Below are 27,191 nucleotides of genomic sequence, written 5' to 3' on the forward strand. Positions count from 1 at the left end.
CACATGTGTGACAGACAGGGAGGGACCATCCTGCTAAAGGAGAAAAGCCAGAGACTAACGGAATTCTGGAAAAGGCCACACTTATCTGTGATGACGTATGCCTGGGGTCAGAAGTGGGATTGTTTAAGAGGCCCACGGAACTATTTCTAAGTGATGGAATTGGGTCTGGGTTGGTTGAGGTGGCCGTACCGAGGGCGCATGCGTTGTTCGTCAGAGCCCATTGGACTGTGCACTCAGAATGGGTACAGTTTATTTCTCGTCTGTGATGCCTCGATAAAGTTAATTTCTAAAGGGGAAGGAATGCTATCTTAGTCACAGAGCTTATGGAGCTCAGGAGCGGGGTGAGAACACCCCAAACCCTAGTCTCTAGCACTGTTCCTCTAGCAAACTATCATTTGCTCAGAATGTAGCAAGCAGATTAGGAAGGCCTTTCTCCCATGTGACTGCCCCTCCTGATCTGTGAGATGGACACGGTTAATCCCATTTTATAGGCAAGGAAACCAAGGCACAGGGCAAACTAGGGCGTGATTCTTCTAACTCAGAGTCCTAAGGGCCTCAGCTATGATGCTGCTTCAGCAAAACGGAAGCCAAGAGACTGCGAAGGTCTCCACACAGTCACACTGCTAGCCAGAGACAGAGTCCAAAATCGAAAGTGCCTCTTGTCCAAATAAACATCAGAAACAAATGTCCTATATGCAAGGAGCTCGGGGAGGAAAGGGTGCATCTCAGCTTACACTTTACGGGCCATCGTGAAGAGATGCCTTCAGCCAGAATTGGGGCAAGACTATAGCAGAGGCCATGCAGGCGCATTGCTGACTGGCTCGCGTCCATCTCATGGGTTTCTTAGTTTGCTTTCCCACACACCCAGGACCACCTGTCCAGGGATGGCACGGCCCCCAGTGGGCAGGCCTCTCCCACGTCAATCATTATTCGAGGCAATACTACCACAGACCTGCCTGCAGGCCAACCTGATGGAGGGAGTTCTGCAACTGAGTTTCCCTGTTCCCTGGTAACTACAGTTTCTATCAGGCTGACAAAGCAAAACAAAAACAAACAAACAAGGATGATAGCACACTCGGATGGAAACTTCACCCTAAGAAAACAAAAGCAGAGCTCCTTCCCAATGCTCGCTCGACACTCCGCATTTCATTGCATGGCACAGTTCCCTCGTCCCCTGGAGTCCCAAGGGTCCTCTAACTTGAAAGAGCTCCATGAACCAGCACATGCTTCAGCTCAGCAGAGCCTGGCTTATTTCCTAGCCCGGATTGTCCAGTGCTGCTCCATCCCCCGCCCCTCCTTCTCTTGGCTTTGTACCCTTCATCCATTTCAGTCTGCCCTGCTGAAAACACAAAGCTCTGCTCAGAGAGAGCAGGCATGAGCCTCCTTCCCCAGGAAAGAGGATCCCTGGTAAGAGGTAGCATGTGTTACCTGTCCCTCGCCCCCTGCCCACAACTGACAAGCATGTGTGTGTGTGTGTCTGTGCGTGCACGCGCATGTGCGCGCGCGCGCGTGCGTGGAGGAGCGGAGGGAAAGACATGACACGGAGAAGGAAGTATATCATGTCATGGACGCAGGTGGAGAATGCTGAGGGGACCACAAGAAATAGTGGATAGTGCCGAACTCTACAGCTGTTATAGATTACATTTATATATTCATGTCCATAAGAATACGGTAGGGCAAGAGTTTAGGGACTGCGCTCAACTAACTTGTATTTTCTTTCTTTCTTTTTTTTAAATGGGAAATAATGAGAAGCATTAACTCTAAAAGTTAGATGGGTGTCTACAACCTACCACTTCCCTTCCTGTACAATCACCAAAATGTGCAACAATTTACGTGATATAAAAGTTACCGTGAGCCATGTTAATGGGATGAAGCCAGGAAGGGATGAAAAAGAGAGTTGGCTCCACAGCTCACACCGTCAGCCAGCCTGTCCTCACCTCTGCGAGGGTTCAGTCCTGCTGGCCTTTTAGTCATCCTACCCCCACCCCTCTTCAGACAAACGGGTGATTTTTTAAAAATTATTTATGTATTTGCATACGGACTGTGTTACTGTCCCTGAGCTTTTTAAAGCACATACATAGTCAAGGCAGGACAGATGTCTATTAAGATGGGAGACAGTCCCAAAAGAACAAGAGAGCCCAGAGCTGCCACCACCAGGGCTAAGGTAAGCAGCAAGCTCCTCTCTTCTCCAAAGCAATACTGGGAATGCTCCCCAGGTCCCTGTGTCCCCTCTGTGGGTACCCGGCAAGGTTCAAACTCCTCCGCATGTTTACCAAGACCTCCCTGGCTCTGCCCGGCTCCTGTATTTCTGCCCTAGCTCCCAAGACAAATGCTGTACCCCAGCAGTCAAACTGGTCCATGCGCCACTCCCTGAGGCACCCTGCCTGCAGACCTTTCTCAATCCCTGCCACCTAACACCCTGGTCACGCCAGCTTCCCTTCACGACTTTGCAAAGCATCGCACCAATTTAAGAATGAAGGAGTGTTTCCCCGCTCCTAGCTTTCCCGGTGACTACGACAAGCCTAGAGTCTGCCGGAAACAAAAAGAAAGAAATGCGGAGATCTCTTCCTGGTCCAGCCGAGTTAGTTAGTAGTAGGAGGCTGCATGCACACCAAGACTGGGTTGGGTTTAGGATACACTTTAAGAAACGTCTAGTCGATTCCTGGAAACGCCCACTAGGCGGCGACCTCGGTGTCATCCGACCGGGACGCCTCCAGGTCTTAAAAGTTTATCACCCGTCTAACAAGTTTCCTTCCTGCCCTTCTGTCCCTTTAAGAAGGTGAACCAGGTGAGGCCGAGGCCCCGCCCCGCGCCGGCCCCGCCCCGCCCCCTCTCCCCCGCCCCCGCCTGGCCGGCCTGGCTCGCCCAGTCCCTCGCGACCTGGCCCAGCCGTCGGGGCCGAGGTCCCAGGTCCCGGCCCGGCCGGCGCCATGGAGCGGCGCTGGCCCCTGGGGCTCGCGCTGCTGCTGCTGCTGCTGCTCTGCGCCCCGCTGCCCCCGGGGGCGCGCGCCGAGGAAGGTACCGACCCCCTCCGTCCCTCCCCCTTTCCCCTGCAGACGCCGGCATTCCTGCGGAGGCCCTCCCCGCGCCGCACCCCACTCTTCCTCCCCGGCTTCGCCCCAGGAGCGGGGAGATCGATTGGCCAGGCCAGTCTTTGGTCGTTAACCTCAGACTCCTTCCTGCGCACAGGATCTGGTCACCCCTACCCTATGCTGGCCGGCCAGCACGGTTTTGTGGCTGGAGAGGGAGCTACCTGGCCACAGCCAGGAAGCTAGCTGCGCTCCCACAGCAGCATCAGGGGACCCTCGGGGTGCCCACCCCGAGTTTGCAGCACCCGCAAGTCCGAGATAGAAAGCCTCTTTCTGCTGGCTTAAGCAGACCACACCGATAGACCGCCGCTGGCGGGAAGATTCGGACTCAGGGGCTCCCAGGTGGTACCGGTCCAACTTTAACACCTAAAGTTTTGCAAACCCGCCCTGCCTGTGCTCCTCCCACTTCCCAAAATCGGGAGCTGTGCCTAGCCCCCACCTCCTAGACCCTCATCTACCAGAGCTGGCCGCTGACAGCAGAAGCCAGACTCCACCGGGAGCCCCTGCCAGGCTCCCACGCAGGACTAGAAAGGCCCCTTCCCTGACGTCCGCCCCTGGCGCCCCTGCAAGCAGACGGGTACTCCAGGCCTCCCGGACCCCGTAGTCTCAGTGTCTGAGGTTGCCCTTCCAACGCTTGCTGTCCTGACTGGTTTAAGCCCCAGCCTCCAACGCTTGGCCCCCTCATCCTTCCCCCATCACACTCCGAAGGAATCCACTGTAATCCCCGGACTGCTGCAATCCTAATTCCTGGACCTCGGGCTGCAGAGACACAGAATACCCGATGTACGTAGTAGGGCGGCTCCTCCCCCTTAGGTGATATACTCGTTTTTTTCTACTCTTTCAGTAACTCTGATGGACACAAGCAAGTCACAGGGCGAGTTGGGCTGGCTTCTGGATCCCCCGGAGGATGGGGTAAGTTAAGCGTCTGAAGGGCCTGGGAAAGTAAAACTCTGAAGGCCAGTGGGAAATGGGGTGGAGAGGTGGGCGGAGGGATAAAAAAGAGCAGGAAAAACTGGAAGGATCTCCTCTGGAGGGGGAGGGGAAGCTGACTCAGAGCTTCCCGAATGGCTCTTGAGGGGGGTGGGGGGTGTCAAACTTCACTGGGACTATCTCCACAGTCTCACCTTCCTACCACGGTGGGGGGCGGGCGGGTGGCTCACATCCCCTGCTGAGAACACGCCTATGCTAAGGAAGGCTATCAGCTGGATGAGAGAGACAGCTGGGAAGCATCCGGAGCCTCCCTGTTCATTGCACTGGAGTTGTGTGGAAGGGTTTCAGAACATTAGAGCTTCATAAAAGTGTAAATGATGTATGGGTTACCCCCCCCAGGAAGAGAGCCAAAACTTTCATCAGAGTCTTCAAAGGTCTTTCTACTCCCTCAAACTTAAAAGCTGCTCCCCTGCAAGGCCCCTGAACACTGGGCTTGTTCTCCATCCCTCCCAGGCAGACCCCACAAACACCATGTATCCCAGCTGTTGGAGACAGAAAAAGCCAGCTCCAAGTCCCTTCCCATCTTAGGTGTCTCTGAGACCCAGGGAGCAGAGGTGGGTTATTAGTGTGCCGAAAAGAATGTATTCAGGCTTAACATCCAGACACCCTTGCTGCAACCCAGGAGAGGTGGCCTTAACCACATTACAGCACCTCTGGGTCTGGAGACTATTATTACTTAGAACCACCTGACAATACCTTTGGGGCTGGAGATTTACTAACTGGTCCTGGACCTGTTCTCTGGATTTCCTTTCCTTTATCCAGTCGCTAAAGCACATGCTGCTGCTGTTGCTGGGATTAGAGTTATTGCTTTCTTTCTCTCTCGGGACTGGAGGGTCGAGGCTCCCCTTGGAACTCTTCCACGGAGTGGCCTATAATTAGAGTTAACAGACTAAACCATAGTGTATCCTCCAGGAGGGGCTATTTGCAAAATCCTGGATTAGGCCAACTCTAATAGGTGCCTCATCTCATAAACCACCTAATCACCCACAAGGAAGGCAGCAGGCCCATCTGCTGGCTCCCACGGGTCCTTTCTTATGCCTCACCAGCCCCGCCCGAATAACTCTTCCCTGATTGAGCCCCAGTGGAAGCAAGGCCTCTATCAGGCATGCACGGTCCAGTGCTAGAAGGGCAATGCGCCCATCCCCATCACTTCCTTGTCCCCTCCCTCTTTCTAGAACCAATTAAGTCCATAGATGCAAGCTCCCAGAACACACCCATGTAACAACCAGCAGCTCCTGAGTGTCAAATGAAAGGATCCTTAGTGCTGTTCCGGATGACAGTGGTTCCCCATCTGCCACTGCTGGAACTGGAAGAGGTGGTCACAGCTGGGAGCATCTGTTTCCCTAGACTCCAGCTGCACGCAGCCTTGGCAGTCTGGCTGCTGCTCCGCCTGCCACACATTACCATGACTTATCTGTGTCCTACGTATGCCTTTTCCTTGGGCTCCTCATTGGGGCTTCCCCACAGTACAAACTCCAGGTAGAATTGTGGCCTTTGGACACGCGTCTCGATCTTTAAACTCTGTGACATATGCAGAATTACATAGTTCTGGATGGCGCCACCCTACCAGTTCGCAATTAGTGACACTTTTTTTTGTTGTTGTGAGGGCCTGCTAACTAGAGTGGAATAAAAATCTCAGGATGAGCTTCCTTTTAGGGCCTCTTCATCGAATTATGGGTTTGCATATGGGTTCAAACACAAGTCCACATGTGCACGGGCATGGAATTTCACATCCGCGTGGAAAGTCTCTCCCTAAGCGATCCTGTAGAAGGGACAACACATGGTGAATTAACAGGAGGAATGCTATTTTTTTTTAATTACCTTCATCCACACAGGATGAAGTTCCAGGAAAAGTTCAGAGGGTTGAAAGCCTGTGTCCTCCAGAGCTTTGGAAAGGAGGGGGTGGAGAGGTGGTGGCAGGCCCAGGTGTGAAGTGAACACAGGCTGTCCTGCTGTGTCCATTTAAAAGTCTCTGTGGTGAGAGAGGCTTTCTTTGTGCAGCCTTCTTCCTGGTACTGATGGCTCACAGTGTAAATCCCCTCCGAAGATGTAAATGTCTTTTACCAAAGGGCAGCTTGTTCCAGCTAATCCTGTACTTACGGGTTTTTCTTCAAGCAATCATCTCGGTGACCAAATAAATGTATTTTGGGGTGTTCACTGGACCCCCAAAGTATTGATCTGTCACCATACTGACAACTGTAATTTTTTATGGCACAGAAGAATAAATTCTGATGAGATTGAAGTTTAAACAAACAAACAAAAAAAAAAAAAAACCTACAAAATTTTCAGGCCAAAAGGTAACAAGAAATGTATAATCCCAGGCATGACACACAACCCAAAACTGTTAATGATCGTGCAAAAATGCAAAATTCGTTTTCACATAAATGATGCCAATAGCAAAAATGCAGTATGGCTGGGATTATTTGAAACATACATATCGAGCAAATAATTAGTATTTGTAAAGCATTCTTTAAAAGGCTTGCCCAAGTGAAAACAGAGTTTAATAAAAATATAAGCAGCCAATGAGCAAAAGAGAAACACGCACCCTCCCTCCTTCAAAGAAACACGGCTGGGAAGGCTAAGCTGCTTTGACCATGGGATGGACAAAAGGGGAAAGAATATCAGTAACCCGTCTGATAAGCTTTTGAGAAAATGAACGCTCTTGCACTTTTCGTGGAAATGTAAGCTGGTAAAGAAAGCCTTTGGAGACCAATTTAGCAACATCTTATATAAAATTTCTGATCTATTGTTTCAGCAGTTCGATAGAAGTCTTACATTCGTCTATCTGTCTGCTTCCCTAAAATAAATACAATAGCTGGAAACTAAATAATTACCCAACAATGGGTGAATGATTAAACGGTCATGATGCATCCGTATGATGTTTGCTGTTTATATATTGCAATAAGAGCCAGGTCTGTGTGCATTCTGTAGGCATAATTCCAAGGCATTATTTGTTACAGCAAAAGGAGCTAAAGAATAACCCTTGTATGGCATTTATTCTATTTAAAAAAAAAAAAAAAAAAACATTTAGACAGTTTCTCATGTTTTGGAAGTGGTCTAGAAAGCTTTGTTTCAAACCATTAAGAATGGCTACCTCTTGGAATAAAGGCCGAAGGATTGGGAAGACCTTACCTTTGTTAAGTCAACTCCTAACCTGCTAGAATAAGCAGAGATTAAGAGCATAAATTCTAGACCTGAAGTGCCTGGCTTCATGTTCCAACTCTGCCTCTTAATGCCCAAGTAAGTCCCTCAGATATTGGGCAAGCTACTCCATACTGACCCTATATCAGTGGCCTGTGGGGAGTTACAGTAGTGCCAGCCATTATGATTACTAGATTTAAAAATGTTTTCAATGTTTAAAAAAAAAGAGGCAAGGGTCAGACTAAATGGTGCCTGGGAGTTTGGCTCGCTGTTTGAGATTTTGGTGATGTGGCTGTAACTAGAAGGAATATTGGAGCGGTTGAGATCTCCATGTAGATGTGAGAATCTTCTGCACCCCATGAGCCTCTCCACCAATGCAGCAATCCAAATCAGACCAAATCAAACCGAATAAGAAAAAGCCCACGTTTAATGGATATGGCGCTCCCCGGTGGCCTTCCAGCCCCGCCCCCCAGGGAGGAGACTGGAAAGGGATACCAGAAAAACCATGACCCTGGTTTCTGGGGGGGGGGCAGTTTAAATACCCTTCGAGAGTGTGTCTGGGGGGAGGGGTCATCATTTGGCGGGCTTTCTGAGATGCGGCAGGGTTTGGAGGGAGATGGGGGAGAGGGGCTTGGGTGGAACATTCCAGACTCTTTGGGTAATGGATGCCAGGGGCTGGAGTGAATCCTCCACCAGAACAGACAGTTCTGTGTTTGTCCCTGTATTCCAAGGGCGGAGGAGCTCTGCTATTTGAAAATTAAGACTCTGAGCAAACGGGCAGATGGGTTCTGAGTGAGCTTTGCCTTTGGGGGTCCCTGACAGTTCTGCTGATTGAATAGCTCAAAAGTCCTGCCCATTAATCTTCTATTTGAAGCAGATGACATTCAGGGAGCAACCAGAGCTGGCTAGGATATAAAAGGGTTGTTACTTTATCTGCCCCAAGACCAAGCTTGAAACACTTAACCTACTCTGCTGGGGCAGGGAGGCCCAGTGAGGCAGGACAGGTCCCATTGACCTGGGAGCTCTGATTCCAACTCGCTCCTCATCAGCTCTGGCCACTGAGTCCCATCCTCTTCTTGCAGTGGAGTGAGGTACAACAAATGCTCAACGGAACGCCCCTGTACATGTACCAGGACTGCCCCGTACAGGACAGCGGAGATACGAACCACTGGCTTCGCTCCAATTGGATCTACCGAGGGGAGGAAGCTTCTCGTGTCCTTGTAGAGCTGCAGTTCACTGTGCGGGACTGTAAAAGTTTCCCAGGGGGAGTTGGGCCTCCGGGATGCAAGGAGACCTTCAACCTCCTCTACATGGAGAGTGACCAGGATGTGGGCATTCAGCTCCGGCGGCCTCTGTTCCAAAAGGTACTGACTGCTGGCCCCCTCATGCCGTCCCATCCCTCACCATGACCAGCTCAGCCAAGGAGAAACAGGGCAAGTGTGAATGTAGAATAAGGGAAAGGATTCAAGCCGGAAAGGCTGAACAGAGCGCCACTGGCTGTGCCCTGACTTCAAGGGCATCATTTAACCGTTCTGAACATTGGCTGCCTCATCACATAACAGCCTTATTACTTGCACCCACTGAAATAGCATGATGCCCTGGTTGAAAGGGGAAATAATAGTGTAGAGGTTTTCAGACATTTTACCTCAACGCCCATCATGTGCACATATGACATGCCCCCGAGAGTATTGCTGGAACTCCACGGGGTAGTTCCTGGCTACCAACCACTAGTACCACTCATAGCACGCAAACATGCCATAAAGCAAAAAAAAAAAAAAACAGTCTGAGCTCATTGTAGGATGCACCCTTGTTTCTTTGCAATGAGCAAAGGTTGTAAAGTTTGTCATTGGTAATAAATTAGTTATGACACACTCTGCAACTGATCACCTCATTGGCACCAATCTCAGGAACGCTTCCCAGTAGTGGGAAATTTTATGGTCTATAACATTCCACCGCCCGGGTTCCAACCCTAGCTCCATCGTGCCGTAGCTATATTCTCCTTTAGAAGGACCAGTTTGTGGTGGCCTTAATTTCCTCCTCTGTTAGCAGTAAGATGGTAAGACATCTTGTCTCACAGGGTTATTGCATGAACTATATAATACGGAATGCCTGCAAAGTGCTTACTCTGGGACCTCATACGTCAGCCTCTTCCATCATGGCCGTGTACACGGGGCGTTCCCTATCCACAGTGCTTAGGGTCTAACGTGTTTCAGATTCCAGACATTTTCCGTTTGTGGTCTGCTATAGGCACTGTCAGGCTTGGGAACACTTCTGGTTTTATTTAGGTTTGTGGATCGGAGGTAGTCATCCTATATGAAGCCAAAAGTTGCTTGTTCTGCCGGAGCGAAGCGTGGGCATGCACGCATCCCTTCTTCTCCCCAGGTAACGACCGTGGCAGCAGACCAGAGCTTCACCATCAGAGACCTGGCGACCGGCTCTGTGAAGCTCAACGTAGAGCGTTGCTCCTTGGGCCGCCTGACCCACCGTGGCCTCTACCTAGCTTTCCACAACCCAGGCTCCTGCGTGGCCCTGGTGTCTGTAAGAGTGTTCTACCAGCGCTGTGCAGAGACTGTGCACGGCTTGGCCCGCTTCCCTGACACTCTCCCTGGACCTGGAGGATTGGTAGAAGTGGCTGGAACCTGCCTCCCCCACGCACACATCAGCCCCGGGTCTTCGGGCACACCGCGCATGCACTGCAGCCCTGACGGCGAGTGGCTGGTGCCTGTGGGCCAGTGCCGCTGTGAGCCCGGCTATGAGCAGCGCAGTGGCAGCGTGGGGTGCACTGGTAAGGGACGGGGTGGTAGGAAGCTCTAAGGAGCGCCTGGGTGGGCCTTCCCAGTGCCGACACTGCGCTTCGTTTCCTTTTAACCTGAGTGGCATGTCTGCAGGGGTGTTCCGGCTCCAGGGAGTGGGGTAAAAAACTGTGTAGTGTTGGTTTCTCATGTGAAAAAACAAAACTCATGGTTCTGCCTTCTCTCTGCAGCCTGCCCTGTTGGCTTCTACCGAAAGGGCATGGAAACGCTCCATTGTCTCAAGTGCCCCCGGCATAGCACAGCCGTGTCTGAGGGGGCCACCGTCTGTACCTGTGAGAATGGGCATTACCGAGCCCCAGGGGAGGGCCCCCAGATAGCATGCACACGTAAGTCTTGCAGCCAGGACCTGGAACCTGGCCACAGTTCCTGGGCCCTCCCTTGGGGCTAGGACTTCCCAGAGCTTACCAAGTAATGGGGACCCAGGGAGACAGGTGATGGTTAAACTCTGTTCCCTCCGGAATGCCGAGGTGTGGTTACACTCCTTCCTTTAGACGTCAAATCTCTCGTGAGGGCTTTGGGGAGCATGAGTAATTGCCATGATGGATAGGGGTCGGTAGCTAAGGTGAGAGCAAAATGTGCGCCTGTTTAATGACTCCTCTTCTCTCACAGGTCCCCCATCGGCTCCCCAAAATCTGAGCTTCTCTGCATCAGGGACTCAGCTCTCCCTGCGCTGGGAGGCCCCCAGAGATACAGGAGGACGCCAGGATGTCAGATACAGTGTGGAATGCTTGCAGTGTCCAGGCATTGCTCAGGATGGGGGTCCTTGCCAACCCTGTGGAAAAGGCGTGCGATTCACCCCGGGGGCTTCGGGGCTCACTGAACGTGCTGTGCAAGTTGAAGGCCTTGAGCCTTATGCCAACTACACATTTACCATCAAATCCCAAAGCAGAGTGTCAGGACAGGACGGTTCCAGCCCAAGCAGTGCCTCCTTCAGCGTCAACATGGGGCATGCGGGTGAGGGAGCCTAAGACCTCAGGGGTGAGTGATGGGCCGGGAGCAGAGGGCATGCAGCTGAAATGCTTTCGTTCCAAATTCTGGGTGTCCAGAGTCACTCTCCGGCCTGTCCCTGAGGCTGGTGAAGAAAGAACCTCGGCAGCTGGAGCTGACCTGGGCAGGGTCCCGGCCCGGAAACCCCGGAGGGAATCTGAGCTACGAGCTGCACGTGCTGAACCAGGTCAGAAAGCTACTTGGAGACACCCTTCAGTGTTTGCTAGACCCTAACATTCCCAACTCGGGGTACAGCACTGGGGAAAGCGTCTGAAACAAACTGGCTTTCTCGGGATAAACAAACATCTGCAGAGGCCCCTGAGCTCACCGCGGCAGCCCACAGGGTCCAGGCCCTTCCATGCGGGCTTATCTTTACCAAGGCTGGGTCAGCACAGCCTCGTTAATACAAGTCCCGCCTGCAGGATGAAGAATGGCACCAGATGGTTCTGGAACCCAGGGTCTTGTTGACAAAACTGCAGCCGGATACCACTTACATTGTGAGAGTGAGGACCCTGACCCCACTGGGTCCTGGCCCTTTCTCCCCTGACCATGAGTTTCGGACAAGCCCACCAGGTAGGTTATCTACCTCTTGTCCCACCCTAAACACGCACAATTATCGTCTCATAGAGACATCGCACATTGCAGCTCCCAGTTTTTAATGACCCTTGCTCTTCTCTGTAGTTATGCATACATGGCCCCTCAATAATCTCTATAAAGAGAGACATATCCATTGCCCATTGGAACACTTGACTCTGGGTATACACCCAAGACCCTCCCTTTTAGCCTGTATCCCCCCTAAGGACTATGAGCCCCCAGACTTCCTAGTCCTGTGCCCAGTTTCCAGGAGCCTGACCGGAGGAGAGATTGTGGCCATCATCTTTGGGTTGCTGCTTGGAATCGCTCTGCTCATCGGGATTTATGTCTTCCGTTCAAGGTGCTGGGTCCGTCCTCCCCACCCATTTATCTGGGGTCCCTCTGCCTTATTAGAAGCCCTACCTTACCCCAGATCATCCTCCTGTCCCCTAAAACCAAAGCTGAGATGTTCCCCACACCCAGCTGTCATGTCTGGCAAATTCAGCCAGAGCCCACGGGACCACTGAGATTTCCCTGGGTCTCTGAAGAGGTTGTCCTACCTCCACAGGAGAGGCCAGCGACAGAGGCAGCAGAGGCAGCGTGAGCGTGCCACCAATGTCGATCGAGGTGAGGCAGGAGTGTGTGTGTGTGTGTGTGTGTGTGTGTGTCTGTCTGTCTGTGTGTATGAGAGAGAGAGATGCCCAGGTCAACTCTGGGAATGTGGGTGGGTTGTGTTGTCTCTAGGGCTCTTGTATTTTGCCACCTCATTAATTTTGGTTAATTAACTTTGCTGTGATAGCAGTCAGCTGCCCCAATGCAATTATCTACTAGCTCTTGGTACCAGGACACAGCCACCCTGGTGTGGCTGGTAGCCAGGTCTGTGAGCTGAGGTCAGGCAGGAAAGGGGTTAAATCCCTCTGAGGCAATGTGGGCTTCTTGCTTGTCACCTCATTAGGTGGCTCTGCTAGAGGGAAAGGTCTGGTGTCTGTCTGAGTAGCTGGAATGGAAGAGAGGGTTCTTCTGGGGGGATGAGGTGTGAGTGACTTGGACAGCATGGGGTCAGAGGCTGGGGACACAAGTCAGGAAGATTGGGTAACTCCAGGCAGGGAGTTTACTCCAGGGTCTGAGTTCTGGCCACCACTATGGACCCTGAACAGTAGGACAGAAGAGCTTGGAGCGTAGACAAGAAAAAGATTGGGATGTACAGGCTCCGTTGCTAAGAATAGAGATTTTTGTCTCCTTGAGCTAAAGCCAGGCTCCCCTCAGAGAGCAGAGAACGGGCTCAGCGGTCTGCCCTTGTCCCTAGCCCCCCATGCCCTGACTGATCCCTGAAGTATATGCTGTAGTGCTGAGCCTCCTCGTCCTCCCTAGAGGACAAGCTGTGGCTAAAACCCTACGTGGACCTCCAGGCCTATGAGGACCCTGCCCAGGGAGCTTTAGACTTTGCTCAGGAACTGGACCCAGCCTGGCTGATTGTGGATACTGTCATAGGGGAAGGTAAGTCCCGCTGTGACCCCAGCTGTTCCCTCTCATGGTAGCACATGGCCACCAGCAGGTCCCTCCCCTCAAACCTCAGTTCCCAGGTGCATCCATGCCTGCTGCAGCCTGCATCCTCCTAGGGCTGCCGGGCCGGGCCGCAGCCTCTGCCACCTACACACTTGGCTCTGCGGTTATGGGGTTTCCAATAAGGAATGTTAAACACCACATCTGCACCCATTGAGGTGTCACCGCCCTGCCAAGGAGCAGGTTGTGCTCAGATAGTCCCCAGAGCAGGAGAGGTTCAGAGCCTCCCCAAGTGAGCATTCCGTTCCATCCGGGGCCCAGTGTCCTCGGGCTGTCCCCAATCCCCTGAGTCACCGGGGAAAATAGATCTCCACAGAGAACAAAGCTTGTCAGTGTCCTTGTCAGTGATGCAGCTGAGCCAGCACTGTGATCAGGGAGCTCACTCACAGGAAACAGACAGGCCTCCTGTTACTTGGGCACTAGCCCCGGACCAGCTTGTCCTTTGCAAACACAGCTCCATCCCTCTGCACCTAGCGAGTACTTACTTAGCATACGCCAAGGAGCATGCTGGCCATGGCAGACAGTAGTGGCTGGGTTGCAGAGTTCCATGTTGGCTTCAGACTGTTGCTTCACCAGAGGGGCCATCTAAGCTGTCCTTCCTCAGATTTCTACTGAGGAAAAACTGGTACTAGATGTGTCATTGTGGGGTGGTCTGACCTTATTTTCATCCCACCTAGGAGAGTTTGGGGAAGTGTATCGGGGAGCCTTGAGATCCCCCAGCCATGACTGTAAGACCGTGGCCATTAAGACCTTGAAAGACACATCCCCAGATGGCCAGTGGTGGAATTTCCTTCGAGAAGCGACTATCATGGGCCAGTTCAACCACCCACACATCCTGCGCCTGGAAGGCGTCGTCACAAAAAGTATGCAGTCATCCCCAGGACCTGGAGTAGAATGTGGGAGGAGGGGGAGAGGAGTGGATCGATGGGGGAGGGGAGGGTGCCAAAGGGAAGAAACCCGGGCCTGGGTGTGATGCCTGTGCCGTCTCTCAGGAAAGCCCATCATGATCGTCACAGAGTTTATGGAAAATGGCGCCCTGGATGCCTTTCTAAAGGTGAGATAGGCCGAGAGCCAGCTCAGGAGGGGTCGCACCACGGAGACCCATGCTTTGTGGGAGACTCTTCACCCTCTGATGTATGTCCACCCTACTACAGGAACGAGAGGACCAGCTAGCATCTGGTCAGCTAGTGGCTATGCTGCTGGGCATAGCATCCGGCATGAACTACCTCAGTGGCCACAATTATGTCCATAGAGACCTGGCTGCCAGGAATATCTTGGTGAATCAGAACTTGTGCTGCAAGGTGTCCGACTTTGGCTTAACCCGCCTCCTGGACGACTTCGACGGCACTTATGAAACCCAGGTCAGAGCCGCATCTACACTTACACAGTGACCCACGCACAACCCAATTCCCACGGTTCTGTACTCATCCATGCCCTGAAACATCACTCTGCTGTGCCATGCCTTCTTAGGGAGGGAAGATCCCCATCCGTTGGACAGCCCCAGAAGCTATCGCCCATCGGATCTTCACCACAGCCAGCGATGTGTGGAGCTTTGGGATTGTAATGTGGGAGGTGCTGAGTTTTGGTGACAAGCCCTATGGGGAGATGAGCAATCAAGAGGTAACCCTGGACAGTTAGTTTCCCCACGCCATCCCTGTCTCTTCTTAATTCCTATAATTATTTCTTCCCAACTCTAATTTCCAGGCAATGCTTCCTGTGATCCCTTCTCTGTTACTTCTTTGCTCATTACATCTATGCTGGTCAGGTTTGCTTGGGGCGTAGAGCTCAATGATTTCCTTGTGGATGTTGCCTAGGCATGTCTCCCTGTCTCCTGGCTCAGGTAATGAAAAGCATCGAGGATGGGTACCGGTTGCCCCCTCCCGTGGACTGCCCTGCCCCTCTATATGAACTCATGAAGAACTGCTGGGCGTATGACCGGGCCCGCAGGCCGCACTTTCTCCAGCTGCAGGCTCATCTGGAACAGTTGCTCACTGACCCCCACTCCCTAAGGACCATTGCCAACTTTGACCCCAGGTAAGTAAGTATGCTCGGAAAGGATGGGAGTCTGGGAAAAATAAAAATGGACATTCCAGCATATGAGACAGCAGCTCCCAGCCCCTGCCCTCTGGGAAAGCCCAGGGTAATGGAGGTAGGCTCCATTTTTTTAGGCATGATTTAGGTTTTAAAGGCATGATTGAAAGAGTTTTAGCTCTCGCCAGGTAGTGGTGGCGCATGCCTTTAATGCCAGCACTCAGGAGGCAGAGAGAGGCAGATCTCTGTGAGTTCGAGGCCAGCCTGGTCTACAAAGCTATTTTCAGGACAGGCTCCAAAGCTACAGAGAAGCCGTCTCGAAAAAGAGAGTTAGTTGTAGATTACCTGCCCCACTCTATTTCCTCTGGAATCTTTAGGCTCACTTTTGTTTGTCCTTCCCACTAAGTAAGTTACAGTATGACTGTGACTCCCAACCCTGGTGTTCCTGTGGCCATCTGAGACTTGGGACACCTTCTTTTCCCATTCTTGCATGTGGAGGAAAGATTCACAGATCTGACAAATCTTGGAGGACCTATACTGTCATTTGCTGAAGCCTGGTACCTGCTCCTGAGAGCGTAGGCAGCTAGGGTGTGGGGTAGGGGCAGTCTGAGTACACCGATGACTGACTACACGGGCAGTCTGGAAGGAGCTGAGGAATAACAGATCACAGCGAGTACAGAATGGTGGCCGCATCTGGTCAGAGCCAGCAGCCCTGTGAATGGGGAAGCAGCAGAGATTCCAACAGAGGACCAGCCCTGCTGGGAAGGTAGGACTCTGTGAGAACAAGAAATGTTGACCAGTTTCCCCAAATTGTATTTTATCAAAAACATGGCCAGAATGTAGAGAATGAAGTAGAAGGAGGGGAGGTCAAGCCAGGGAGCCAGGCAAGGCTGGACTTCAACTGCTTTATCGGGTAAGAGCCTGGTGTACTGGCCTCTGTATCAAACCCGCCATATATAACCTTGTTTCTGGGAGAGATTGTTTTCCACGTTCCAACTTTTGAGACTATCTTCTGGAACACAATTCCCTCGGACGCTGGAGACTGTGTGTGCTAATCTTTCTGGAATGCTGGATATTTTTTCCCCCAGCAGATTTACTTTGCTAATGTGTTTTGGCTCTGACTGGCTTCCCTACAGGAACACTCATTGTATTGTGGCTATCAGAGGGTTAGAATAACACTGTATGTGTGGGGGGTTGAATGTGGCAAGTGAGGGTTGCTCCTAGGTGGCCATCTCAGGAAAAGGCAAGATAGCATCCTTAAGTCAGGACGGCATTCATGTCTAAAGGGCTGGGAGTTCTTCTCTAGAGATGCCCTTAGCGTCTACATTTCCTAGATCTATCTAGCCATGGAACAGGCCAGTCAGCTGAGCAGAGCATACCAGGGAGCAGTCTCAGACAACAGCCAGTTTATATGCCGAGCCTGGATGAGCTATATGCAAGCATCAGATTTCAGGGCTGGCTGCAATGTGGTAGCCCAGGCCGACCAGCTCCTGTACTCCAGGGGAACAAATACGGCATCGAATCCCACAGGGTGACCCTCCGCCTGCCCAGCCTGAGCGGCTCTGATGGGATCCCTTACCGGAGTGTCCCTGAGTGGCTCGAGTCCATACGCATGAAACGCTACATCCTGAACTTCCACTCGGCTGGGCTGGACACCATGGAGTGCCTGCTGGAGCTGACAGCTGAGTGAGCACTCTGGGGCCAGGCAGCCTGGGCATGGGAGGGTCTGAACCTCTAGACTCAAGGCCCCCACCACCACCCCCTCCCTCTTCCACAGGGACCTGACGCAGATGGGAATCACGTTGCCGGGGCACCAGAAACGCATTCTCTGCAGTATTCAAGGATTTAAGGACTGATTGGGTGCCGAAAAGACATTTCATCCCTCCGTCCTGTCCTGTCCTCAGCCTACAAGATGTAGGCTATTGGTGCTGCTCCTGCCTACTCAATCGGGACTTGGCCTTTGGACCAAAGAGCCTTTGTTTATAAAAAGGGAGGTACTAGTGGAGGGGATTGTGGGTGGGTGGGTGCCGGGGGCAGGTTTAATATATATAAATATATATATACTTATATGCATTATCTATTTTTGTAAATAAACAGGAGTTGAGTTTTCATCCCTACCCGTGATTTTTTTTTTTTCTCTCTCTCTCTCTCTCTCTCTCTCCCTCCCATTGATTCCTTCCATTTCAACCCCAGGAGTTGAGGTATCAACCAAAGAAGCAAGTACTAGCAAATCTGGAAAATGAGGTTTTATAATTTTAGCTGTGGCCACAACCTAGCAGCACAAAGGGCAAGGTGGGTGTCCAGGCTGCTGGAGGGCTGGCTCTGGCACCCTCAGCAAGCACGCTGCACGGGCTGCTCAGGCCAGCCAGGGGCATGGGTACAACCGTGAGAGCGGCAGCGCTGGATGTGACCCTTGGGTTGGGGACCTCAGGACGATAGGCAATCCCTGTAAGAGAGGCAAGGGGTGGAGCCCGGGACCGGGCCTCGGCACTTTTAGGTCATGCTGAGGCCCTGGGTCAGGGGATACTGGGGAGGGGTTTGGAATGTAGGGAGGGTAGAGGCAAGGATTGGTCTCAGCGTGTGTGGTCCACGGTGGGGAATGGACCTGTAGTCTGGAAGGAGGCCCGTCCTCAACTCGGGTCTAGGCTCTAGCGGTGTGGCACTTCCGACAAAGGACGTGGCCATCCAGAGGGAAGCAGCCGTTGTCGTCTGCCTCAATGGACAGGGGCTTCCCACAGTCCTGGAAAGGAGGAAGGGTAAGGGGGATACTGGCCAGGAAGGTTTCTGCTCCTATTGTTCCATAGGCTTGGGGTTGACACCCTGATCTCTCAAGTCTTCTTGACCATACTACCTTTCCTGCTCCTTACCAGGCCTCTCCTGCTGGAAAGGAGGGACTAGACAACTCTCAGACAACACACCACCTTCCCGTTCTTCCTACCCCAGCCAACTCCGTTCTACTTCTCACTGCTAAAACCTGACACCCCTAACCGAGCGTGGTGCGCGCGCACACACACACACACACATCCACACAAACAGGCAAGCCCACCCTCCCCTCCCGCTGGGAAGTCCTTTGGTTTTTCCAAGGCTCAACGGGAGGGACAACTGACCTCACACTTGTAACACTTCATATGGAAGTTCTTGTCCAGAGCGACTACTCGCACAGTCTCATCCCGGCCAGGCTCAGGCATGATGGGCTCCGAGCAGACGGAGCACCTTGGAGCATACTGCCTAAAGGATCAAAAAGCAGGTCCAGAGGCTCAGTGGATCCAGGCACATCGGGCTTCCAGCCCCTAGGAGGGCGCAGGGTAAGGAGGCACAGATTGTGTGGTCACAGGGAACACCTCATGACTGGGTGGAGCAGATTCATGAGAAAGGCCAAAGGACCAAGTGGCACACACAGCAAGCCCTTATCAAGTGAAATTTCCTGCCTCTCCATTTACACAACGCTCTATCTCCCACAGTTCGGTTATAGGTGTTCGTTCCCACACCCTTGACACACCCCTACTACAGCCCTGCAGGAACACCTCCCTCTGCATGTGCATACCTCCAGCCTGGCCCCAGAGAGAGCAGAGGGACCAGGAATCCTAGCCACCCACACAAAATCCTGCAAATGTAACCCCTAGACATGCTGTCCAAGGTGGCGACAGAATTCATTTTTCCCATCCTATAGTTAACGCTGGTACTTTGCCAGCCAGCCTAGGACTGTTACGAGTCTAGGGAGAAGCCAGTACACCAAAGGAACTCTGAGAACCCAACCGAATTCTAGGACCAACTGCTGAGCAGAGGCACACACACACACCCCAGAGACCCAAGGGAGCTGCCAAAGCTAACCCGGAAGCAACCTAGGGGGTCTGTTGCTGAGCTGGAGCCCAGTGGCAGCCTGGTTACCAGACAAAACATGGATGAACAGGGGGGAAAAATGATAGGTCCTCACTTGTGATAATCAGGGACACAGTGGGGCTGGTTGTCCTGGTCCACGATGAAGGAGGTGCCCTCCAGGGGACAGGCACAGACCACGCACGTAAAGCACTTCGGGTGGTACGGTTTCCCAGTGGCCCTCAGCATTCGGTCGGTGATGGGCTGCCCACAGGTGTTGCACTTCTCCAGGGTCTCCTGGGAGACAATCAGAGCAGGTTATGACGGGGACCAGACTCCCCCAAGGTGCTCCTTCCAAGACTCATCCAGTGTCAGCCCCACGGTAGCCAGAAGCTCCAGCCCAGACTTACAGTATAGCAGCTCTCACAATACGGCACCCCTTCCAGGCTGTAGAACTGCCCGCCCTGCAGCTGCTGCTGACACTGATGGCAAGTGAAGCAGGCAATATGGAACAATTGGCCCAGTGCGCGGACGGCAGGCTGTGCCCGGGGCAGCGGCTGACTGCATCGGCCACAGGTCTCTGGGAAGGAAGATCGGAAAATTCTGTCTCAGCCGGAAGGACGGAAGACCCCCAGAGCTCTTGGGAGTCCGTGCCCAGGGAGTATGTCCCCCAAGAGTGGGTTGTGGACTCACCATTCACAGACACGCTCTGCCCCTGAGGGTGGTCCATGTCCTGCATCAACTTCTGTGTTAGCTGTTCCAGCTCCTCCACCTCCTTGAGGGTCAAGGGTCCCGGACCTCCAGGAGAGCGCACCTAGAAACCCAAACACATTTGTCATACTCTCTAACTCCTCCCAGGTGGGCCAGCTGATCGTTCGTTACGTAAAGACTTAAGCTTCCACCTCCTTCCCTAGACACCAGGACTCTTGACTCTTCGATCTCCTGTCTGCCCTGACCCCTAGCACCACACATATAAACACAGGGGCAAGGCTGACCTTAGCCTCTATCTCCTACAGTGGGGCATCTGCACCTGCAGAGGCCAAAACCTCACAGTCCCGGGCATTCAGGTAGACCAGGACAACTAAGCAACTGGAACCACACATACGGCTCAAATCACACCAACTTCTCAGAGCATGCTCAGACAGCACCTCCGGTGCCCCAGACAGGTGCCACACCATGCAAAAACATATATGCATACGTGTACACACACACACCTACCAATCCCACCAGCCGCTGAGCAATCCCTATCATCATGAGGGTACCACGAGGCTAGAAGCGTAGGTTAAACCCTCGACAGCTGCCTGCAGGAGCCCACCCTTATTCTTCAGACACCCTGGTATTGTTTCCCAAGTAAGGGGCTAAGCAAAGGTTTTGTAGCCCATGTGATCCCAGTCCTTCCCCGGCAAGTCTCCAGGGGAGATCCATAGGCCTTTTCTAGACCAGCCCATTCCTCCTGCACAGAGAGAGGACCTTGTGGCGCTAAAGACTCGAGAGGGAAGGATGTCCTTGTGTAGGGACAAAGCACTTCAGAAACCTGGGAACTTGCAGAGGGGCTATCTGACCTGTGCCAGCACGTCCCTGAGACACTCCAAGAATTCTGGATGGACCTAGTCTAAAGAAGGGTTAAGTCCACCCAGGACGCTGTGACCCTAAGATCTGCTGATGCCTTCCCCTTTCCATCCCCCGAAGCTCCTCACTATCTCCTTCTCCACCCCCAGAACTGCACTCTGAGCTCTACATGCCATGCCACGCCTTCCCAAGGGAAACACAGAAGTCACACTCCCCCGGCCTGACCCTAGCGGCTTCCCTAAGACTGACTCCTTCAGTCTCCTACTCCTACCTAACAGGGGGTCCCTGAAGGCAAGCTTCACCTCTGTCCTCTCCCAAGATGCCCTTGCCTGCACTTTGAGGACAGGGAAATGGCCTCCGCTCATCCTTGCTCTCTAGTAAATGCTACTATAAATGGCTGTTCCCATCTTGGGAAGGATAAACTATTCAACCATACTCCTCCCTGTGGTGCCCGCATCCTTCCTGCAGGACATTGTCAGCTGCGGCCTCCTCTGCCTGCTAGCAACAATGTCACTGTTCACTCCCATGACCTCAAAATCCTCATCTTCAGTGCCTTCCACCCCGAGGCGTCTGGGACGTATGATTGATCAGCTCTTCGCCACCACCCCCCCAAGATCCTACCTAGGCTTCAAGTTGCCCTTGTGCCCTGTCAATCAAGTCCCTAGACTGGCTTCTTCCCTAGCTCTCTCTACAAAGGCCTCTTCCACCGCCCCGTGCTATCTGGCCCAATCTCTAACTCTGGGCCACAGCACTGCCTGCTTCCTGTTTCTGCCTCTACCCTGCAGAAAGTAGGTGGAGAGATGCTGAACACTGCAGAGCTCCCAAAACACTGCAGCACCTGCCACACCCTCCAGCCCCAGCCTCTCTGTCTGGTGTTTGGCTCTGCCAGATCCCCAGTTGCTTTCCCCACAGCAGCTGTTCCAAACCTTTTCGGTCTCCCTGAGCCCCCCCCCCCACAGCTCGGCCCCCTCCCTCACACTCACCGATGACCTCACCCCTTAAATGCCTGGCAGCTTGCCAGTTAAACTTCCCTCATCCTTCTTTCTTTCCAACCAAACACTGTGTCACCCTGTCCTTGACCCCCCCACCCCCACCCCCACCACCCCAGTGCCTCTGAGGTCAGCTGCTGCTCTCAGAGATGGCTGGCGTCTTCCCTGCTGGCTTCTGCCTCCTGGGTGAAACACACACCTGGATTCTCCTCCCCTAACTTGAAACTCCTAACACAGACACATACAGAGAGAGAGAGAGACAGAAAGAGATACACCACAAAGAGACAGAGAGACACTGTATCGTCCGACTTGAATTCACAGCAATCCTCCTGCCTCAGCGTCCCCATACTCAACTCCATTGCCAAAACTTTGAGATCGGACTCCACTACTAACTTCCACGTTTCCACCAACTGTTTACTCAACGTTGCCCCCACCACAGGACACAAGCAGTCCCAGAGCCATCTCTACACAGTCCTAAGACTCAAATCTCTGCGTCCCTTCATCCTTTATCCTAAGCCCACAGTGAAGATCCCCAAGGTCACCTCCTCTGCTTCTATGGACCCCATCCTGGGGGTTTTCCCCCATTCTCTTTGCATGACCCAAGGTCCCTGAGGCCTCAGACTTCCTTCTATGGAGTTCTTGAAAGATTGGTCAGCTACTCATGGTATGGATGCTTACGCGCACGCCTCTAGCTTGAGGCATACCCCTGCCTCAAGCCCCACAGAGGCTGAGTGACAGTTCTAGCTGACAGCAAGTGCGCCTGAAGCCTGTTGCTCAACACGCTGGCAGCTGGACCCCTCCTCTTCCCGTTTCAACCATTTCCACATCCATACTTCTCTATTTTGTCCACACTGAGCCTCCCTGGCATTTGTGTTCCCGGACCCCAGCTGCTTATCAGTTGCCTCTTTCTGTAGGTTCTCCCTTTGGAACGGCTCTTACTTCTCGCTGCAACTGATACCGTACCACTGTGGCCCACGAGGGAACTCGCCTGCATCACAGACCTCTCTGCCTCTAATATGCATCTTGGCTGGAAAAACCGTAGAGAACTTCCAAAACTATTACTTCCAGCAGTCCTCCTGGCCAAAGCACACATCGCTGAGGAACCCTTGGTAATTGTCTAGTATGCACAAGCGCCCTGAGGGAGATTTCTCTACCTAGTACTCCTGCCCCCACCAATCTCCAGTACAGCTCGAAGTTTTTCCCACAGGAACCTCCTGCTTTCTGCTCTCCAGCAGCCCACTCCCACCCTCCTGTGCTCATATCCTTGAATCTCACACCGGCTATTTCTACCTAAGTGCTATTCCCAATCCCGTCTGGGTTCTCTCGTTCTCGGAGACCTGGAGGCAGACAGACCAACCTCATGAGGCTGTTCCTAACTTGCCAACCCCCATGTTGGCTCCCAGTTTCAAAGCCCTATAACGCGCAGACTCACTCTTGAGCAAGAGGAACTCGGTTACACTTCTTTTACACACTATGTGCAAGTGACCCACCAGGTCGCTTTAGGAGATCTCCGCTCCTGAACTAACAGACAACTGTGCTGAATATTTCTAGTTTGAGCATGCGTGCGCTAGACGGAGAAGACAAGTCTGCACGCTCCACACACTCTTTGCGGCCACTGTTTGGGGTGGGTGGTTATTTCAAAGACAGTTAGGGGAAAAACAAACAAACAAACAAATAAACAAAACGGCTCAAAGTTCACCCAACCTGACCAGGGTCTAACACCTTGTGGGAAACAGGCTGGAAATTCTACCCCAGACCTGTCTGTGACTTCAGAAAGATGAACCTGTTCGAGAGTCCTCTCCTGCCTGATGTCCAGTACTGGCATTCGGCTGACACTGGCCTGGAGGTGTGTCCTGGAGCTGACTCCACTTTTATCTCTAGATGTGCCCTCGGGCGCCTTGGGATTAAGTCAAGGCCCAAGATCCAGAAAAACTAAGGCCGGGCTAGTGATCTCATTCTACCCCTTAAGGTTCTGGGGCGGAAGGGCACAAGGTAACATTGTATCCTCTTCGTTCTAAGTCCCTGCTGTTCTGCCCTGCTGACCCAGGCCCCAGCTAGTACCCAGCTTCCTCCAGAAGAACTTTCTCTCTGCCCTACCAGATAACCCCACACTTCCCCCGCTGCCACACCCATTCTGGCTCCCTGATCCTCCACCCCAGCCTTACCCCACTAAGCCCTTTCTTTATTCTGTAGTGCACTCCAGTGCCAGGCTGAGGCCCAGCCTTCCTCACCTGGTTTTGGGTTTTGCTCGGAGCTGGAGGAGGCACTGGGTGCTGTTTCTCTTGCACTAAGGGCTTCTCTTTCTGCTGAGCATAGGTGAGGTTGGTGGGCTGAGGGGCCCCTGTGCCCACAGGAGAGGGAGCTTCTGGAGACACCAACTTTTGACTGGGCTGTGACCCAGGTCCACTCGGAGCCGGGCTGAACTTGGAAGCCACGGGAGTAAATTTGGGAACCACTGGGGCAAACTTAGGCGCTGGAGTTGGAGCCTGAGACAGGGGACCTCGGGGCTGCGCGTTAGTGGAAGACGCAGGTTGGGGCTGGACCTGGGGCTTGGCCTGAGGTTGGACATGGCGCTGGACCTGAGGCTTGGCCTGCGGCTGAGGTGGTTGCTGGGAGCCCGAAGGGGTTTTCCAAGGAGGCAAAGGTGCTGTGCCCCCAGGGACAGGCTTGGTGCTAGGCTTGGGAATAAACGGGGTGGCAGCTGATGGGGGTACATATCCAGATGATACCTGCAGAAGGAAACAGAGGCAGGGGAGAAACGCACTTAGAGAAGGCTGTCCTCCCCTCCTTAGGTCCCCTCCTCTCCTTCTGGGCCCCAGCCTTTCCTACTACCCTGCCCCTTACCCGGGCCTTGAAGGGGTCATTCTTGGTCATGTCGTCCAGTAGTGAAGACAGAGAGTCAATCTCCAGGTCAATACTGCTCACTTTCTCCCTGGGCTGGAGGGGTCAGGGATCAGAGCACACACTTGTCATCCCAATCTCATCGGGGGGAAAAGTAAGACTCCTCTCCACTCACCCTCCCCATCCCACGTCACCTAAAGCTGCCCTCCAAAGCCTCCCTACCTGCGGTGGGAGCTGGGTGGGGGCCTCGGGCCCTCCCTCCTCCTCCAGTGGAGGTGGTGGGGAGGGGAAGATATCCTCCTCCAGAGGGGCAGGGGGGAATGGTTCCTCGATCATCGGGGGAGGCGGAGGTGGGAACGCACCTCCCAGGGCTCCCTCCGAGTCGTCACAGTCCCCAATAAGGGGAGGAGGGGGCAAAGGGAAGTCTAGGTAGGAAGGGAGAGAGAAGGCTATCAGTACCGGCCCTCTTTCCTCTTCTGGGGCCGACAGTTCTAACGCCCTGATGCAAGAACTCTCTTCTGCACCCCAGAGTGAGCGGACCCTAACGAGGGGCTCAGGACGCCCTGAGAAAGGCCGGGGATCGGCTGAGGAGGAGCCACGCAGCTCCCGTTACACTTCGGAGAACGGATCCAAAGGGGAAGATTCCTGGCCCACATTCCCGCCTCCCACCCCCAGGCGGGAGACTTGGAACAGTCCCAAGGGTCCTGGCTCCCAGCCAGGAGCTCCAAGATGAGGTAAGAACATCTGCTCAGGACAGGGTGGCTGCGCCCAGCCCCCTTCGCGGCAGCCTTCCCAGACACCCCCAAACTCCCCAAACCTCCGAACCCCCACCTGGCGCTCCAGAGGGGCCGGGGAGGGGGTACCCCGAGCCCAGCCGCATACCTTCGGGGGGCGGCGGGGGGATTTCGCCCACCCGGCCCATCTGCGCTCGCTGGGCCCCGAAGGCCACTGAAGAAGGCTCGCTGTCCCCAGGCCGGAAAGGATTCACTTTGGGCTTCGGTGCCACGACCGGGGCGAACTTCTTCTGCGGGGCGTAGAACGCCGGGGCCGACACGGACACGGAGACGGCGGGAGGCGGGCGGGGGGCCGCCATGGCCAGGCCGGGCTGCCGGGGGAGGGGGTCGCCAGGTTACGCAGCGCCACGCCGGGCTGACACCCCGAGGTCCAAGCTCCCCTCGGTGACCCCACCCGCGCCGCCGCCACCAGCGCCCCGGCCCCGGGTCCCCTCCCCGGGGCGGCAGGGTAGAGCTGCTCACCGCGGGCGGGCGGGAAGGAGCGCGCGCGCCGCGTCTCGGATGACCGCCGGGTCCGCGGACTGCGCGTCCGGGTCTGTCCTGAGCAGCCTCCAGCCAGGCGGGGAGGGACCAGGCGCAGGGGGTGGGAGGGAGCGAGGGAGGGAGGCAGCGAGGCAGGGAGGGGGCGGGGAGAGCGCGGCGCCCAGACCATACAAGGAGCGGCCCGGAGAGGGGGCGGGCAGAGGCCGGGGAGGGCGCACTGGGCAGGAAACTCCCCCAGGAAGGGGCCCGGGTCCTGCCCGGGGCTCCGGGCTGGGCGAAGGTCCGCCTGCGGCCAACCCACTCACCACCGCCCCCGCCGGGCTCAGACCACCCTTCCCCAGCACAGGCCTCTGATGTCATTTCCTGACCTGCCACCTACCCCCCCCCTGCACACACGCGCACACACACACACACACACACACACCTCCCCGCCCGGCCCGCGGGTGCTCCAGATCTGACTCACCGGCCCCACTCCAGGCTGAACGAGCCGGCGACTATCCCAGAGGTCCCGAGAGAACTCAGCCCCGCTCCCGGGCCTGCATGCCTGCAAGCCTGCCAGTGACTGAGCCCCGCCACCCCGAGCAGCTCCAGCTCCGAGTCCCACCACGTGTCCTGGGGTCAGTCAGTCCGGGGTCGCAGGGCTGGGATGGGACCCCGCTCCTGGATGGACCGGGATGGTGAGGGGGCGTTCGCCCTGCGGGCACCCGGCTCCCAGCCCGGCCTTGTGTAGCCCACTAGTGTACGAATGAGCGGGAGCCTAAGCGCTCTTGGGGGATGCTAACTTCCAAAACTACGCATCCTCTTAAGACATCTAGGAATTCGCACAGCCTTAGACCCCGCCTGCAAATCTGTTGCCCCAGGCAGAGAGTCCCGTGCTCTGACTCTAGCAAACGGGGCGAGGGCTCAGTCTGGGTGAGGTGGCTCATGGGACTAATAACCCAAGAAGACACAAGTGTCCTCCGGGGACTAGTCCTTGAGGGTCCTTCACAAACCCTCCCCGGTGGGATGTCAGCGGCACCCAGGGGATAAAGCTCAGTGGAGCCCCCAACTGGTCCAACCGGATTCGTCAGTCTGAGACTGCGCCGCAGGCTACTAGAAAGATGATCTTTCTGCCTGACTTACTTTCTTCCTCTCCTGCCTTCCTACCCTTCTTTCTTTCTTTTTGTAAAATTACACACGGAAACTAATTGCACGCTCACTACGTCCTAATTATAGAGTCATGCGTTAGGACCTCTAGTCCACTACCCACCCCACCCCCACCCCCACCCACCCCACCCCCCCCCCCCGCCAACTCCCACCCCCGGGATGCTTCCTTTAGTTTTACCCTGTGGTCACTGACTGATGTCTGAGGCACTCCTAACACTCAACACTTCTGAGTTTGGAATTCTTGGCGCTCCCCATCTGCTGCACCCAGGAACTCTGGGCTATGCTTTGGGGTAATGCTAACTAATGCCATGAATTTAGGATGACTAAAAAAAAAATCCACCGGGGTGTCACCTGAAGAGATGGCCC

General features: G+C 54.1%; 2 protein-coding genes across 2 annotated transcripts; one reads left to right on the forward strand and one right to left on the reverse strand.

The window, feature by feature from the left end:
• Positions 1-2,859: 2,859 nt before the first annotated feature.
• On the forward strand, positions 2,860-17,192 carry Epha1 (EPH receptor A1). Its single transcript, XM_051174636.1, has 18 exons — positions 2,860-3,018; positions 3,934-4,001; positions 8,303-8,584; positions 9,603-10,005; positions 10,204-10,359; positions 10,643-10,987; positions 11,080-11,207; positions 11,443-11,593; positions 11,858-11,954; positions 12,162-12,220; positions 12,965-13,090; positions 13,834-14,019; positions 14,149-14,210; positions 14,311-14,517; positions 14,627-14,776; positions 14,997-15,190; positions 16,718-16,873; positions 16,965-17,192. The coding sequence occupies exons 1-18, from the start codon at positions 2,931-2,933 to the stop codon at positions 17,041-17,043; spliced, it is 2,937 nt and encodes a 978-aa protein (XP_051030593.1). The 5' UTR covers positions 2,860-2,930; the 3' UTR covers positions 17,044-17,192.
• A 226-nt stretch (positions 17,193-17,418) lies between these two features.
• Zyx (zyxin) lies at positions 17,419-25,546 on the reverse strand. The gene is made up of 9 exons (XM_051174637.1): positions 25,285-25,546; positions 24,625-24,827; positions 24,406-24,498; positions 23,793-24,290; positions 19,697-19,817; positions 19,414-19,583; positions 19,122-19,300; positions 18,295-18,415; positions 17,419-17,927 (listed from the first exon to the last, which is right to left on the reverse strand). Exons 1-9 carry the CDS (start codon positions 25,493-25,495, stop codon positions 17,829-17,831), a joined length of 1,695 nt encoding a protein of 564 aa, XP_051030594.1. The 5' UTR covers positions 25,496-25,546; the 3' UTR covers positions 17,419-17,828.
• Between the last annotated feature and the right edge of the window lie 1,645 nt (positions 25,547-27,191).

The sequence above is a fragment of the Phodopus roborovskii genome, unplaced genomic scaffold (genome assembly GCF_943737965.1).
Source record: "Phodopus roborovskii unplaced genomic scaffold, PHOROB, whole genome shotgun sequence".
Taxonomy (NCBI): Eukaryota; Metazoa; Chordata; class Mammalia; order Rodentia; family Cricetidae; genus Phodopus; species Phodopus roborovskii.

What these genes read in the sequence shown, in the direction of transcription:
- Epha1 (XM_051174636.1), top strand. Translation starts at nt 2,931, where the DNA reads ATGGAGCGGCGCTGGCCCCTGGGGCTCGCGCTGCTGCTGCTGCTGCTG. An exon ending in GGCGGCCTCTGTTCCAAAAG is followed by an intron (nt 8,585 to 9,602) that starts GTACTGACTGCT and finishes TCTTCTCCCCAG; the next exon opens with GTAACGACCGTGGCAGCAGA. An exon ending in CTGCTGGAGCTGACAGCTGA is followed by an intron (nt 16,874 to 16,964) that starts GTGAGCACTCTG and finishes CCTCTTCCACAG; the next exon opens with GGACCTGACGCAGATGGGAA.
- Zyx (XM_051174637.1), bottom strand. Translation starts at nt 25,495, where the DNA reads ATGGCGGCCCCCCGCCCGCCTCCCGCCGTCTCCGTGTCCGTGTCGGCC. An exon ending in CCACCCAGCTCCCACCGCAG is followed by an intron (nt 24,499 to 24,624) that starts GTAGGGAGGCTT and finishes TGACCCCTCCAG; the next exon opens with CCCAGGGAGAAAGTGAGCAG. An exon ending in GCAGAGCGTGTCTGTGAATG is followed by an intron (nt 19,584 to 19,696) that starts GTGAGTCCACAA and finishes CTTCCTTCCCAG; the next exon opens with AGACCTGTGGCCGATGCAGT.